This window comes from Podarcis melisellensis (genome assembly GCF_964234715.1).
Source record: "Podarcis melisellensis genome assembly, chromosome: 5".
In the NCBI taxonomy this organism is placed as follows: domain Eukaryota; kingdom Metazoa; phylum Chordata; class Lepidosauria; order Squamata; family Lacertidae; genus Podarcis; species Podarcis melisellensis.
The window spans coordinates 38,005,447-38,019,047 of record NC_138537.1 but is presented as its reverse complement, the minus strand read 5'-3'; the positions used below and the strand labels follow the sequence as shown (position 1 = coordinate 38,019,047).

Sequence of the window (13,601 nt, the reverse complement as noted above, 5' to 3'; positions counted from 1 at the left end):
GCGATGACGTCACGAGCAGACGCCTTCTGGGACGGTTCAGAACCTCAGGCAGCCTGACGGCGCCTTCAAGAAGGGACTTCCTCCTTCCTTTCCCTGCGCTTAAATTCTTTTATTATTATTATTATTATTATTATTATTATTATTATTATTATTATTATTATTATTATTATTATTAGTTTTAGTTTTGCCTGCGGCTCCTTATGGATGGTTTGGAGCAACCGGGAGGACTTTAAAAGTTATTATTAAAAAATCAATCATGAGGATGATCGAAATGAATGACAATCAAAACGTCAAGCGAATGCCATTTTCAGTTTTTCTTTAAATGCCTTTGTGTGAGGCGGAATTGGGGAGTGCTTTATCCCCAGATCTGTGTTCTTTCCTGTTTCTTCGAGGGTTGCCCCAACAACAGCCTTGCGGTGCCTAAAGAATTAACAAATACGTTCATGCCATAAATTGTATACTAGACAGTTCACTGCCGGATACCTGAAGTGTTATCCTCGGTTGGGGCAGATAAATTAATATCGGCATATGTGTGCGAGGTGAGGGGATCAAAGTACTAGGGGGATCAAATAGAGTAAGAATCTGACGATTCCTCCCCTCCGCAGGGGGCGCAGTGGCCTCTGCTCGGCCTCTCCGCTAGCATTCCAACTGGAATACTACACATTTTTAGCGGAAGTGCTGGAAGCTAGTAAGCGGAGGCGGCGGCTGATGCTCTTGCCACTTGCTAAAGATTCGCAGTGACGGCTCTGCCGCTCTAGGCGAGCATTTCTCTCTCTCGAAGGTGCCTTGGGTGAGTGTTTTATCTGCGGCTGGCGTCCAGATTCGTCTGTGCGCAGGCGCAGTGGTGGGCGGAGGCCGCGGGCTTTCGAAAGCAGCTCGGTCGGCGCAGCCGGGTCGGGAAAGGCGCCGCCGGAGGCGCGCAGGTAACGGGAGGCGGGCGGGAGTTTCGTTCCTCAGTCTGAGGCGGGCTGTCGGGCCCCACCTCCCAGGCGGGGAAACGCCACAGGCTGAGGGCGGACTTTTCCCTTCTCCCCTGCTTCAGAGGTTGGAGCCGTCCTCCGCCTCCTCTTCCTCCCTCTTGCTTTGGAGCAGGCATCCCCAACCTTCGGCCCTCCAGCTGTTTTGGACTACAATTCCCATCATCCCTGACCACTGGTCCTGTTAGCTAGGGATCATGGGAGTTGTAGGCCAAATCATCTGGAGGGCTGCAGGTTGGGGATGCTTGCCTCGGAGCCTTTCATGAGTAAATAGGGGCCGCCCTTTCATTGGCTCTTCCCCTCAAAAAGCGGGACTTCCAAATGCACGTGGAAGAGAGAAACTTGCCGCCTTGCCCTGCTGCACTTGACATGAAGCAGGCATCAGGGACTGGAGTGCCCTCCGTTACTTGTCAGAGAGGGAAAATGTGCCAATGTTGACTGAGAGAGCAGAGAGATGCAGTGAGGAGACTTCTCTCCTTATACAGTGGTACCTCGGGATGCGAACGGGATCCATTCTGGAGCCCCATTCGCATCCTGACGTGTCTGCGCGGGTCACGTTTCGCCGTTTCCGCGCATGTGCGTGACGTCATTTTGAGCGTCTGAGCATGCACGAGCAGTGAAACCCGGAAGTAACGCGCTTCATTACTTCCTGGTTGCCGCAGAGCGCAACTCAAACGCGCTGAACCCGAAGCATATTCAACTCGAGGTATGACTGTACTAGGAAATCAGCTAGAGGGCAGAGATTTTCAACTGGTGGGTGGGAATTGCGATCTGAGACAAGCTGGGTCTCATTGGTTTCATTAAAACCGTTGCCAGTTACTCTTCAGCCGTGGCTCTTCTCAGAGCGGCATACTAAGCAAATGGATAAAAACACGATTAAAACATGAATATTGGGAAATAATTTTTAAACCCCCCCCCCCGGAAATCATTTGCTTAGGGTGATCTCCTTTCCCCCACCTGCCTTAACAGTAACATGTTTTCTTGGAACAAAGAGTTGCAGGGTGAAAATTGAGGTAGTATTTTTTTATGAATAATAATAATAATAAAATCAATGGGGGTGGGGGGCACACATGGACCTAGGGGAATTTGGAAAAGACCCATAAAAACTTTGCAAACCCAGGTATGATAGCATTCTGTCCTGCTGCCTCTGGTAACTAGCACACAGAGGAAGAAACTTGTATGCAAAGCAGCAGGAAGACTGTTGAAAATAAAGTTTGGGGCTTTAGAAATAATGAAAGCTGGTAAGATTTAATTGGCCTGCTTTCTGCAGTCTGGGCAACAGGAGGTATGTCTATCGTAATATTGCCTGGCTTTGAGGCCATGTACATGACTCTACTGTGCCTTTGCTGCCTTGAATAGAGATGCTGTTATTGAAGAGTTCCCTATATTGAGTGAGCTGCTACAGTAGAAACTCCTGAGCGTTTTCCTCTTATGTACTGTATTCCATCTGCATGAGCAAAGACATATGCAAATAGAAGTGTCTAATGTGAATAAGAGAATGGTTTGCCCAAGCTTCCTGCTGTTCTTACTGAGGAGGAGGGATTAAAGAGCCAATGTTGTGTGCCTTTGAACTTTTACTTAATTCAAAATACAGCTTTAGCTAAAAATATTTGCCGGTTGGGGCTATATGGCATCCAGTGACTGGCAGGACCCACTCAATATATTTGAAAGTTTAATTTCTAAATAGTCATTTCTGTGTTATGTAGAATGAGTGTGTGCATACGGTTTGGGACTGCAAATGTTTAAATATAGGATACTGAGCAAAAAAGAAGGCATAATAGAAGGGGGAAATAGAACATTGACTTCCTTGCAAAAAAGTTCGATCTGAAAATATGGAAATGTGTATTATTATTTTTTAATGGTTGAACTAACTTCTTATTCTCATTTTCTTGAAAATATAGATGTGAGTTTTGTGGATGGCAAACATGGATCAAATCAGTGTCAATCTCTGGGTGAAAATGGAACCTTTTATAGTGGGAGCGTTACAAATCCCACCTCCCTCCAAGTTTAGCATGCATTATCTTCGGAAGATGTCAACTTATGTCCGAATGCGCTCCAGTGAAGGCTATTATCCACACCTTTCTTGGCCTATGTGGCGACACATTGCCTGTGGGAAGCTGCAGATAGAAAAGGACTTGGCTTGGCTATACTTTGAATTATTTGACAGTCTTGTTGAACGGACTTCAGAGGAGCGACTGGAATGGGCAGAGGTGATATCCAGCTGTGCAACTGAGGAGGAGGCAGAGAAGCAGAAGAATAAGGCATGGAATGTCATATTGTCACTTTTAATACTATGGGTGTATGCTTTTCATAGCAGCCTTACCGGCCCAGGCTTCTCATGCACTCAGTGTGGAAGAAATGTCCCTGCCCAAGTACATTACATGCTGCATGTGAGCCACAATCCAATATGAGGTTAGCTGTTGGGCCACTGTAATTGCTTCTAGTTAAGAATATTAGCAGTGGTCTGTCTTTTTCTTTTCCACTTCACTACATGCTGCTAAATATAAAATAAGAACCCCTGCTAAATTATGTACTTGAATGTTCTTTAAAATAAACCTTTTTTTAATCTCTGCTCAGTTGTCTGTGGACACTCTACAGTTCCTGCTGTTCCTTTATATTCAACAACTAAACAAGGTTTCCCTGAGAACATATCTACTTGGAGATGAGTGGCCGAATCCTAGATCCAAGAATTACAGTCTGACTGGAGAATCCACCAATCAGATTAAGGTACTGCTTTGAGGTTCTTTGAGTTCTTCTTTCATCCATGCTTTGGTAACCATTAGGTTAGGTAAAAGGTAAAGGTACCCCTGCCCATACGGGCCAGTGTTGACAGACTCTGGGGTTGTGCGCCCATCTCACTTAAGAGGCCAGGGGCCAGCGCTGTCCGGAGACACTTCCGGGTCACATGGCCAGTGTGACATCGCTGCTCTGGCGAGCCAGAGCTGCACACGGAAACGCCGTTTACCTTCCCGCTGGTAAGCGGTCCCTATTTATCTACTTGCACCCGGGGGTGCTTTCGAACTGCTAGGTTGGCAGGCGCTGGGACCGAGCAGCGGGAGCGCACCCCGCAGCAGGGATTCGAACCGCCGACCTTTCGATCAGCAAGTCCTAGGCGCTGAGGCTTTAACCCACAGCGCCACCTGTGTCCCCGAACCATTAGGTTAAATTGCTGCAATGTGTTATATGTAGGGCTGCCTCTGAAGACGGTTTGCAAACTTCAGCTTGTGCAGTATATGGGAGCCTGGTTGTTCATTGGGCAAGATGGTTTTAGCATATCACACTGTTCCTGCTGACTGAACTGGCTGCCAATTCATTTCTGGGCCCGGTTCAAAGTGCTGTTTTTGACCTATATAGTGGTACCTCTGGATGCGAACGGGATCTGTTCCGGAGCCCTGTTCGCATCCTGAAGTGAACGTAACACACGAGTGCACGTGTGCATGTCACGTTTCGTCGTTTCCAGGCATGCGCGTGACGTCATTTTGAGCGTCTGCGCAAGTGGCGAAACCCAGAAGTAACACGTTCCGTTACCTCCGGGTCGCCGCAGAGTGCAACCCAAAAATGCTTAACCTGAAGCGTATTCATCCCGAGATATGACTGTAAAGCCTTAAACAGCTCAGGACTGCAATACCTCAAGGACCGCCTCTCGCCATATGAACGGACCTGGACCCTGTGATCATCATCCAAGGCCCTTCTTTGTGTGCCTCCATGAGATATCTGGAGGGTAGCAACACAAGAATGGCCCTTATCTGTGGTGGCAGCTCCTGGTTTGTGGAATGCTCTCTTCAGGGAGGCTTGCTTGGTACCTTCATTACATATGCTTAGGTGTCAGGCGAAAATGTTTCTCTATAACCAGGCATTTGGTTGACTAACATTCTATGGCCTTTAAAATGTGTTTGTGGGAGGGGGTTATTGAATTGTTTTTGTTTTATTATGTATTTTGTGTTCTCATTTTGTATTTTTATGCTGTGAACAACCCTGTAATCTTCGGATGAAGGGCAGTATTCTATTACAACCACCACCACCTAGGATTTTGTTTGTGTGAATGTCCATTCTGTATCAGATATTTTTCTGTTTTTATTCTTTTGGTCTAAGAACTGGAATGACAACTATCAGCAAGACTTTATCCAGAACCATCTTCAGGATCTTCTCGAACTGTTGCTGGACCCAGATCAGCTCACTGCCTCCTCACATTCTACCCACAATAGCCTGATGTCACCTGAGGCTGTTCGTGCTCTTGGCTTCCTTATTGAAGGATGTGTGAACAGAAACAGTACTGTCCACCCTCTGCATGTGCTTGCACTCTGGCAGCCATTACATGCAAAGAGTGGCTACTCAAAGATCTCCAGAGCCTTCTCCTTCCCCAAGCTTGAGTCCTGGCTGAGGGCTTGTCTGACCGGGAACCCCTTTGGAACATCAGCTTGTCTCAAGTCTGGGAAGAAACTTGCATGGGCACAACAAGGTACCGTTATTTCAGGCCATCAAACCTTTGGCATAAGAATAAAATCTCCCTTTTCTCTTGCTGTTATAAAATAGCTTCTTTCACTTGATTTAAAAGCAGTGTTTAATTTTATTCTTTCAGTTGAAGGAACAACCAAGCGAGCTAAGATAGCCTGCAATACTCATATGGTCCCTTCAGCACACCGCATCGTTGTGATGAGCCAAGTTTACAAGCAAACACTGGCAAAAAGTTCAGGTACCCTAGAAGATACACACGTGAAGATTCATCGCTGCTGTGAATCCTTCATCTATTTGCTTTCTCCCCTGAGGTGAAAGAGCTTTCACCAGTCATTTTTGCAACCACATTTCGAAGCTATGTGACCATTTTTGTTGTGTTCTTTTGCTCCCGCTTTAATTGGCTGCTTTCCCTTCTTCCTCTTTCAGATCGGTGACCATAGAGAAGTGCAGGAATAGTACCTTTGTACTTGGCCCAGTGCAAACAGTAGTTCACCTCCACAGCTGTGACAATGTCACACTTATTGCTGTTTGCCGCCGTCTGTCTCTGTCATCAACCACCAGTTGTACCTTGCATGTTCTCACCCCAACTAGACCTCTCATCTTACTGGGGAACCTAGCAATAACTTTTGCCCCCTTCCATACACATTATCCAAAGCTTGAGGACCACATGGGCAGGACTGGCCTGGCTACCGTGCCTAACTATTGGGATAATCCAATGTTAGTATGTAAAGAGAACTATGATCGAAATGTCTTCAGACTCCTCCCACCGTCAGAGTTTTACCCCTTTGTTGTCCCATTTGAAATGGAAGGAGACACCACAGAAATACCTGGTGGGCTGCCACCTGCGTACCAAAAGGCACTGAGTCAACGAGAACAGAGAATTCATATCTGGCAGAAGACCGTGAAGGAGGCGGGGCTGACCAAGTAAGTAAACAACCTTCTTCTTCCAGGTAGGAAGAACCAGCTGCAGCAGCAGATAAGAACAAAATGTAGCAGTGTTAGCAGATAAAAAGATTGCTACATGTATGTTGCTCAAGTATATATTCACAATTTCTGCAAGACAGCTACAAACCATTTGTTAATCTTTTATAAGTCATATACTTGTTAGCTAATGCTTTTTAAACTGATGAAACTGAGAAAAACACTACATTGATTCTAAACATGCTGTGTATCCTGCCACCATTTCTCTAAAAGTACTGCGCAGATGTGCAAGTAAATTTTCATTGAATTGACACCTAGATGGGATTGCTTGGATATGATGTTTACTATCTGATTTGCTCTCGTATAGCTGCAATCCTGTGCACGTTTACTTGGGAATAAGACAACAGAACACAATGGGGCTTAATTCCAAGTAGAAAAGGATAGGATCAGGCTGCATGTCTCAACATCTTTTGGCCTATATCCTAACCAATGGAGCCATGGTAGATCTACTTGGTCAGGCGTGTCCTTTGTCCAAGCTTTAAGAATTGTCTTGTCTTCCAGAAGCACCCCAAACTTATAGTTATTTTAAACCTCATAATTTCAGAGGCAGTTTGAATAAGGTTTGAATTCATACGATTGGCCAAGTCATCCAGTTTCCACTTAGAGTTAGTAGAATCCGCAATGTGTGGGGCACGAATGGTAAAAATTAATAGGAATTAATATACAAACTCAAAGCAGTCTTGGTTAGAGGTTCCCTTTCACTCAAAAGCATTTAAATAATCTCTACAAAGTATACAAAAAAACACCCACCCAAAGCAAAACCCCATGAACAAATTGACTGTTTTTCCTTGCAGAATTCACACCTTTTATTGCAGGGTTTCTACTCTGATGGGCAGAAATAAGTTCAACAGATTTTTAAAGACACAGGAGTGTAATTTAACTATCACTCACCTGTTCTGTTTTCAAAAGTGCCCTGCTCTCTACTCCTAGAAGGTAAACAAAAACAGTTTCAAAGATATTTTTTGGAGGAAAGGTTTCCATATCTTTGAAAATGGATAAATATAGCTCTCTAACATGTAGCAGTACTTAAATAGTAATGAAATTAGGTAGGACCATGAAAATCGCACACACCCCCAGAACCAGAACTTCTGATTCATGTGCATGCACTTCAGCAAATATTTTCATTGATGGGTCTTACATTCACTGTATGCATTATAGTGCTAATCTTTTACTGGATTTCAGGGACCAGAGAAAGACGTTCCAGGTGTATGTGGAGAACAAGTTCAACGAATGGCTAGTCCAGACAGGCAGTCGCCAACAACTTGACAGCCTGGTGCTTCCTGCTGCAGGTTCTAAGCAGGCAGCAGGATAGGAGAGCTTTTGAAGTACACAGTTATTTGGTGAGTCCGGAGGCCATGTTCTCCGCTGCAATTGTGAAAAGCTTGTATATTGTCTTTCACACATTACAAACTAGAATTGCTCAGATGGATCACTTCATAGGTCCAGATAGTCTGGCACCCCTTTACCCATGGAGGATGTTCCTTAAAACTATACAGTTTGTCTCCTTTGTTTCCTTCTCTTTCTCTCTCCACTCCCCTGGCAGACTCTGTTTCTTCCTCAGTTTGGGGAGGGGTGTTGTCTTAATTAATTAATTTAATTAATTTACTAAAATTTAGATACCTCTTGATTGTAGAAAAAACATCAAAGCGGTTTAGTTTGAACTGAAGAGGCAGTCAGAGGCTTTGCTGGTTTGGTGCAGTTCGAAAACTCAGCAAGAATGCATTGTCCATTTCCATGAGGGAGAAGGTCAGAGGCTCCTCTTTGCAAGTACTGAGCTTCAGATTATGGTTGTGCAAATATTACTGTTTACTTCAGCCCCAGTGCACTCCCACTGCTGGTTTTTTGTTTTTTTAAAGCGTTTATTAATTTTCCAATAAAATCATCCAATTAACATATCAAATCAAATCCAATAAAAATAAAAAACTGAAATAAAAAAGTCCAATTGTCTTCCAAATTGTAATAATTTTTGTTTTGGCTTCCCACGGTCTGAATTCCGAAGCGCTTTCAACATCATAGTCCTGCCTCTCATCATCCTCAATGTTTTTCATAATTCCATATCCGATTTTTTGCTCCACGTTTTGACTCTGGTTCTGCGATCCTCATTCATGTCAGAAAACAGATATTTTTTTTTCTATGGAGTGCAGATTTGTCCGTATATTGTACTCTTTCAGCTGTTTTGGTTTTTTCATCACACCGCTTCATTTAATTGCATCCAATTTCAAAGTTCTGTCCAGCTCTTTGAGAATTGTTATTTTGGCAGCTCCCAAATCGTTGATCTTTCCCGTCCAGGTGTTATCAAAGAAACAGAGAGAAACCTCCTTCTTTATTCTTAAGCAGACTGTTTGTAATGTAGCCATATATCAGACAGTTAACAATTGGCCTTTGGAATTGACCCAATCGCCCTCCGGGCCCTAGAGGGGGGCTGCCAGACATCCATTTAGCCCTCTCTCTCGCTCATAATAAAAAACATCTTTTTGCAAACAGTTGTATATATAATATTGTTTCCAGTCTTTATGACCAATTATCAGTTAGCTCCTGTTTCTCTTAATCAGGGAAGTATTTCAGATATTCCATAAGTGCGTGGTGGGTAGAAGCCATTTTGTCCTTTGTTCTTTGTTTTCGTCTTTAACAGGCATTTCAAATCTTAGAAGAAAAGCGGCTGCGAATAGGTCCCAATTATATATGAAAGTCCATCTGTACTCACTTTTTGAAGAGCAATGTAGGTTCTTAATGAGGCTTGGCATGCAATACGAATTGTTAATGTTAGAGGGAGAAGAAAAAAACATACCAAGCCCCTCCAGATTCCAAACATCACGATGAGGATCTCTTTGAAGTTCGCTCTTTTGCACCAGAGACTGTACATACTGCAGGTTTTTCCCCAGCTTCGTCAGTTCAGAGCGTGTCTGTTTGTTTTCCAAATCTTTATATTTCCCCAAGCAGATGGCGTCCAGCTATGGGGTGGCGTTGCAGGAGTGTCAGTCTGTCGCTTGCTCCGTGACCCAGTGCCCCTGCCATCTGCCACATCGGCAATCTGGGGCAAACCGTGGGTCGTCGAGACAGTCCCCCCCTGCCCCGGGGAAGCTGCCAGGGCTAATTACCCCCATATCAGCCCTGAATTATCAGAACGGCTGAGGTCCGATCGTGTGGGATCTGCCATTTCCCACCGCCGGAAACAGGAAGTGCCCACTGCTGGTTTTTGAAGCAGAATACATATGATGTCACCCACAGTTTATATGTATTTATGTGTTTTCCCTCAAACCAGTTTTTATCTGGTTTGAACATATAAGGTACAGCTAAGCTGAAATGTGCACATTTTACACATGTGCAGATGATGGCTTCATTGAATAGAATTGGTTTTGTGTGTGCAAACAAATTAGGTAACGGTGTGTACAGCAACATAAAAATGCAGCTTGAAACACTGTGTGTGGAGGGGTCGAGGAATGACCTTAACTGCATTCCAGGCTGCTAATGTGTACATGCTGAAAGCTCTGCCATTATGTGAAGCTTCTGAATGCCTTTAAAGACCAGTGAGGGGTCCAAGATGACCCACTGCCCATCTCTCACTGTGAACTTGAGCAGGTATCCAAAATATGCTTTCCACTGGTTGTTCTTTCCTGAAGCCTAAGTCTTTGCATCATCTCCCTCCTCAACTTCTAACTCATTTTACTCCATGTTCCTTGTATTTCCATTTAAAGCACTGTGCCATTCGTTACACTGGTTCTCTCCATTTCCCTTCTTTTCCGTCATATTCTGCGCAAGCTCGCCTGTTTGTTCTTCAGAATATCCACTGTGACACTCTAGGCACAGAACAACCTAGCTCTTGTTCTCTGTCATGCTGCTACCTTTTGCTTTTGAAAACATACTGCTTCAACAGAGTCTTAGTGACTTCTTTAGTTCCTAGTTAACTGTTCTCTATCTCAGTGTCACTAAAGCTGTAAGTCAAAACAAAAAAAATTCCTTCCAGTAGCACCTTAAAGACCAACTAAGTTAGTTCTTGGTATGAGCTTTCGTGTGCATGCACACTTCTTCAGATACACTGAAACAGAAGTCACCAGACCCTTCTATATAGTGAGAAGGTGGGGAGGGGTATTACTCCGAAGGGTGGTGGGAATGGGTGATGGGCAGATAGCTGTGATGAGCCTGTTGACGACTCTTAACGACTGCAATAGGTGTTACAGGAAAAAGCAAGGGGTGAGAAGGTGAAAAGTGGCTTTGTCATGTATAATGAGATAAGAATCCAATGTCTTTGTTCAGGCCAGGTTTCTCCATGGTTTTAAGTTTGGTGATAAGTTGCAATTCAGCAGCTTCTCTTTCCAGTCTATTTCTGAAATTCCTTTGTAGTAAAACAGCTACTTTGAGATCTTGTATAGAATGTCCTGGGAGATTGAAGTGTTCTCCTACTGGTTTCTCTGTTTTGTGATTCCTGATGTCCGATTTATGTCCGTTTATTCTTTGGCGTAAGGTCTGGCCTGTTTGTCCAATATAGAGAGCTGAGGGACACTGTTGGCATTTGATGGCATACACAATGTTATACGATGAGCAATTAAATAGTCCTTGAGAAGCTCTGGGAGGAAGACTTGAGAAGCTCTGGGAGGAAGACCTTTCATTACCTACAGACAGCCACCCAATCTCAAACAACTCCTAACCCACAATAATACTACAACCAGACCTAACACGGACACTGGCACCAGAGCCTGCAATAAACCCAGATGCCAACTTTGCTGCCACATACACCCAGACAACACCATTACCGGCCCCAACAACATCACACATACCATCTCGGGACTATTTAATTGCTCATCGTCTAACATTGTGTATGCCATCAAATGCCAACAGTGTCCCTCAGCTCTCTATATTGGACAAACAGGCCAGACCTTACGCCAAAGAATAAACGGACATAAATCGGACATCAGGAATCACAAAACAGAGAAACCAGTAGGAGAACACTTCAATCTCCCAGGACATTCTATACAAGATCTCAAAGTAGCTGTTTTACTACAAAGGAATTTCAGAAATAGACTGGAAAGAGAAGCTGCTGAATTGCAACTTATCACCAAACTTAAAACCATGGAGAAACCTGGCCTGAACAAAGACATTGGATTCTTATCTCATTATACATGACAAAGCCACTTTTCACCTTCTCATCCCTTGCTTTTTCCTGTAACACCTATTGCAGTCGTTAAGAGTCGTCAACAGGCTCATCACAGCTATCTGCCCATCACCCATTCCCACCACCCTTCGGAGTAATACCCCTCCCCACCTTCTCACTATATAGAAGGGTCTGGAAACTTCTGTTTCAGTGTATCTGAAGAAGTGTGCATGCACACGAAAGCTCATACCAAGAACTAACTTAGTTGGTCTTTAAGGTGCTACTGGAAGGAATTTTTTTTTGTTTTGACTATGGCAGACCAACACGGCTACCTATCTGTAACTAAAGCTGTAAGGTCAGACATGGCCAAACTTGGCCCTCTAGCTGTTTTGGGACTACAACTCCCATCATCCCTAGCTAACAGGACCCAGTGGTCAGGGATGATGGGAATTGTAGTCCCAAAACAGCTGGAGGGCCAAGTTTGGCCATGCCTGTATAAGGTCATTCCATCTCTTTAGTAATCTCCACAGCACCGATATAAAGCAAATGCTTTATATGTGTAGTATTGGTATTTGACTAAGCTTCTGATGCTTTTATTTCATTCTTGTGGCAGTTGCATAGTGGTGGTGAACTAAACTGGAATTTTACCCACATGATGACGTTTTTGTAGTGGAGTGTGTGTGTGTACATGCAAGAGAGTGAGAGAGTGTTATGCCAGCTAATAATTGCTGTATAGTCAGAAAGCAATGGGATTGTTGTTGTTTTGTAAAGAAGCAATGGGATTGTTGATTGCTGCATTCAACAAATACAATCTGTTTATCTGCTTTGTTACAGTTCTAGAGATGAACTTTGCAAAACTGAAAGTGTTTTTACTGCAATAGACTGGAGCCAAGCTGATTAAAACTCTTATGGCATTGCTAATGAATTTGGAAACTTGAATTTGCTTTGTTTATTGTCAAGGTGAGGATCGACTTTTTCTCCCTGTTACAGCTGTCATAGTATCTCCCTTCATTCTACACCTTTCTCAGACAGCCAGTATCTATAGAAAACAAGCCAAGACTTCGCTGTTAACACTTCTATCTATGGCTGAAATGAAATTTATGTATAAAGGTACCCTGAAAAGGACTTTTACTTTCCTGGTGTGAAGATAGGAATAAGGTTCTGGCTGCTGAATGAACCTTTTCACTTCTATTAACTAAATTTGTATTGTATAAAACTCACAGATGTATTTTTATACCAGTTGTTTAACACTTCAACTATGAAATTTGATTAAATTCACGTGATTTCTTTTGTCTCTTTTTCTTCTTTTCCTTATTTTAATTAAAAATGACCTTTTTCAGTATTGTCATTATACAACATAATAAGGGCCATGGAGGCACCGTTTTTCCTCTTTAAAAAAAACCACTGGTATCCTGCTCAGTCCCCTGCTGCCTTAAAATACTTGACAGATAGAGCATTCTCATCTGAAACATTCACCTCACTCTGAAGATGGATATACACATTGTGAATCCATAAGGTGTACTGACTTACCTTGCTTTTTCTGAAGACACACCTAGGTAGGACAGTGAATTAGCCCAGGCAAAAGTTTTTTGAAATGGGAAGGTAAGGAAGCGACATAACATGTGTTCAGGTCATCTATGACAACTGTAGGCATAACAATTTTGAACAAAAGTTGTTCAATTATAAAAAGTTAGTGGTTCAAGAGATCTCCTATTGCACCTTGTTAAAAGGAAAAGAAAGTCATTTTGCCTGCAATCCTATATATATATTTACTTAGGAGTAAACTCTATTAAACTTATTTTAAGGCTTATTTCTGAGTAGAGCTACATATTTCTCCCCTTCTACTCACATTTTGCAACTTTTCTGTCATTCTGTGTATAAAAGTGGAGGGAGAGGGATTGTTTGTGTACTTGGTGTTGGCTAAATTTGAATGCTGACATGGATGACAAGTTAAAATCCTTCCTTTCTGAAATCATGGTGGTTTTTCTAATTAACTAAAACTATCTAGCTCTTGTATGCAGTGGGAAAAAATATTCAAGGGAATCGGTTTTAACATGGATGTCTTTCACATCATCAAACCCCAGAAGTGCTTTGTTATG

General features: G+C 43.2%; 1 protein-coding gene across 4 annotated transcripts; it reads left to right on the top strand.

Annotated features, from left to right (window-relative positions):
• The first annotated feature begins 212 nt into the window (after nt 1–212).
• Nucleotides 213–12,792, top strand: TBCCD1 (TBCC domain containing 1). 4 transcript variants are annotated; one of them, XR_014168183.1, is made up of 9 exons: nt 797–923; nt 2,879–3,238; nt 3,555–3,704; nt 5,070–5,436; nt 5,557–5,743; nt 5,859–6,356; nt 7,596–7,753; nt 8,047–8,159; nt 12,337–12,792. XR_014168183.1 is itself a non-coding variant. In XM_081910465.1 (8 exons), exons 2-7 carry the CDS (start codon nt 2,894–2,896, stop codon nt 7,723–7,725), a joined length of 1,677 nt encoding a protein of 558 aa, XP_081766591.1. In that variant the 5' UTR covers nt 213–539; nt 2,879–2,893; the 3' UTR covers nt 7,726–7,753; nt 12,337–12,792. The 4 variants fall into 4 exon arrangements, 3 of the variants coding, with proteins under 3 accessions (XP_081766591.1, XP_081766590.1, XP_081766589.1); XM_081910465.1 differs by lacking the exons at nt 797–923; nt 8,047–8,159 and adding an exon at nt 213–539; XM_081910464.1 differs by lacking the exons at nt 797–923; nt 8,047–8,159 and adding an exon at nt 597–790.
• The last annotated feature ends 809 nt before the right edge of the window (nt 12,793–13,601 follow it).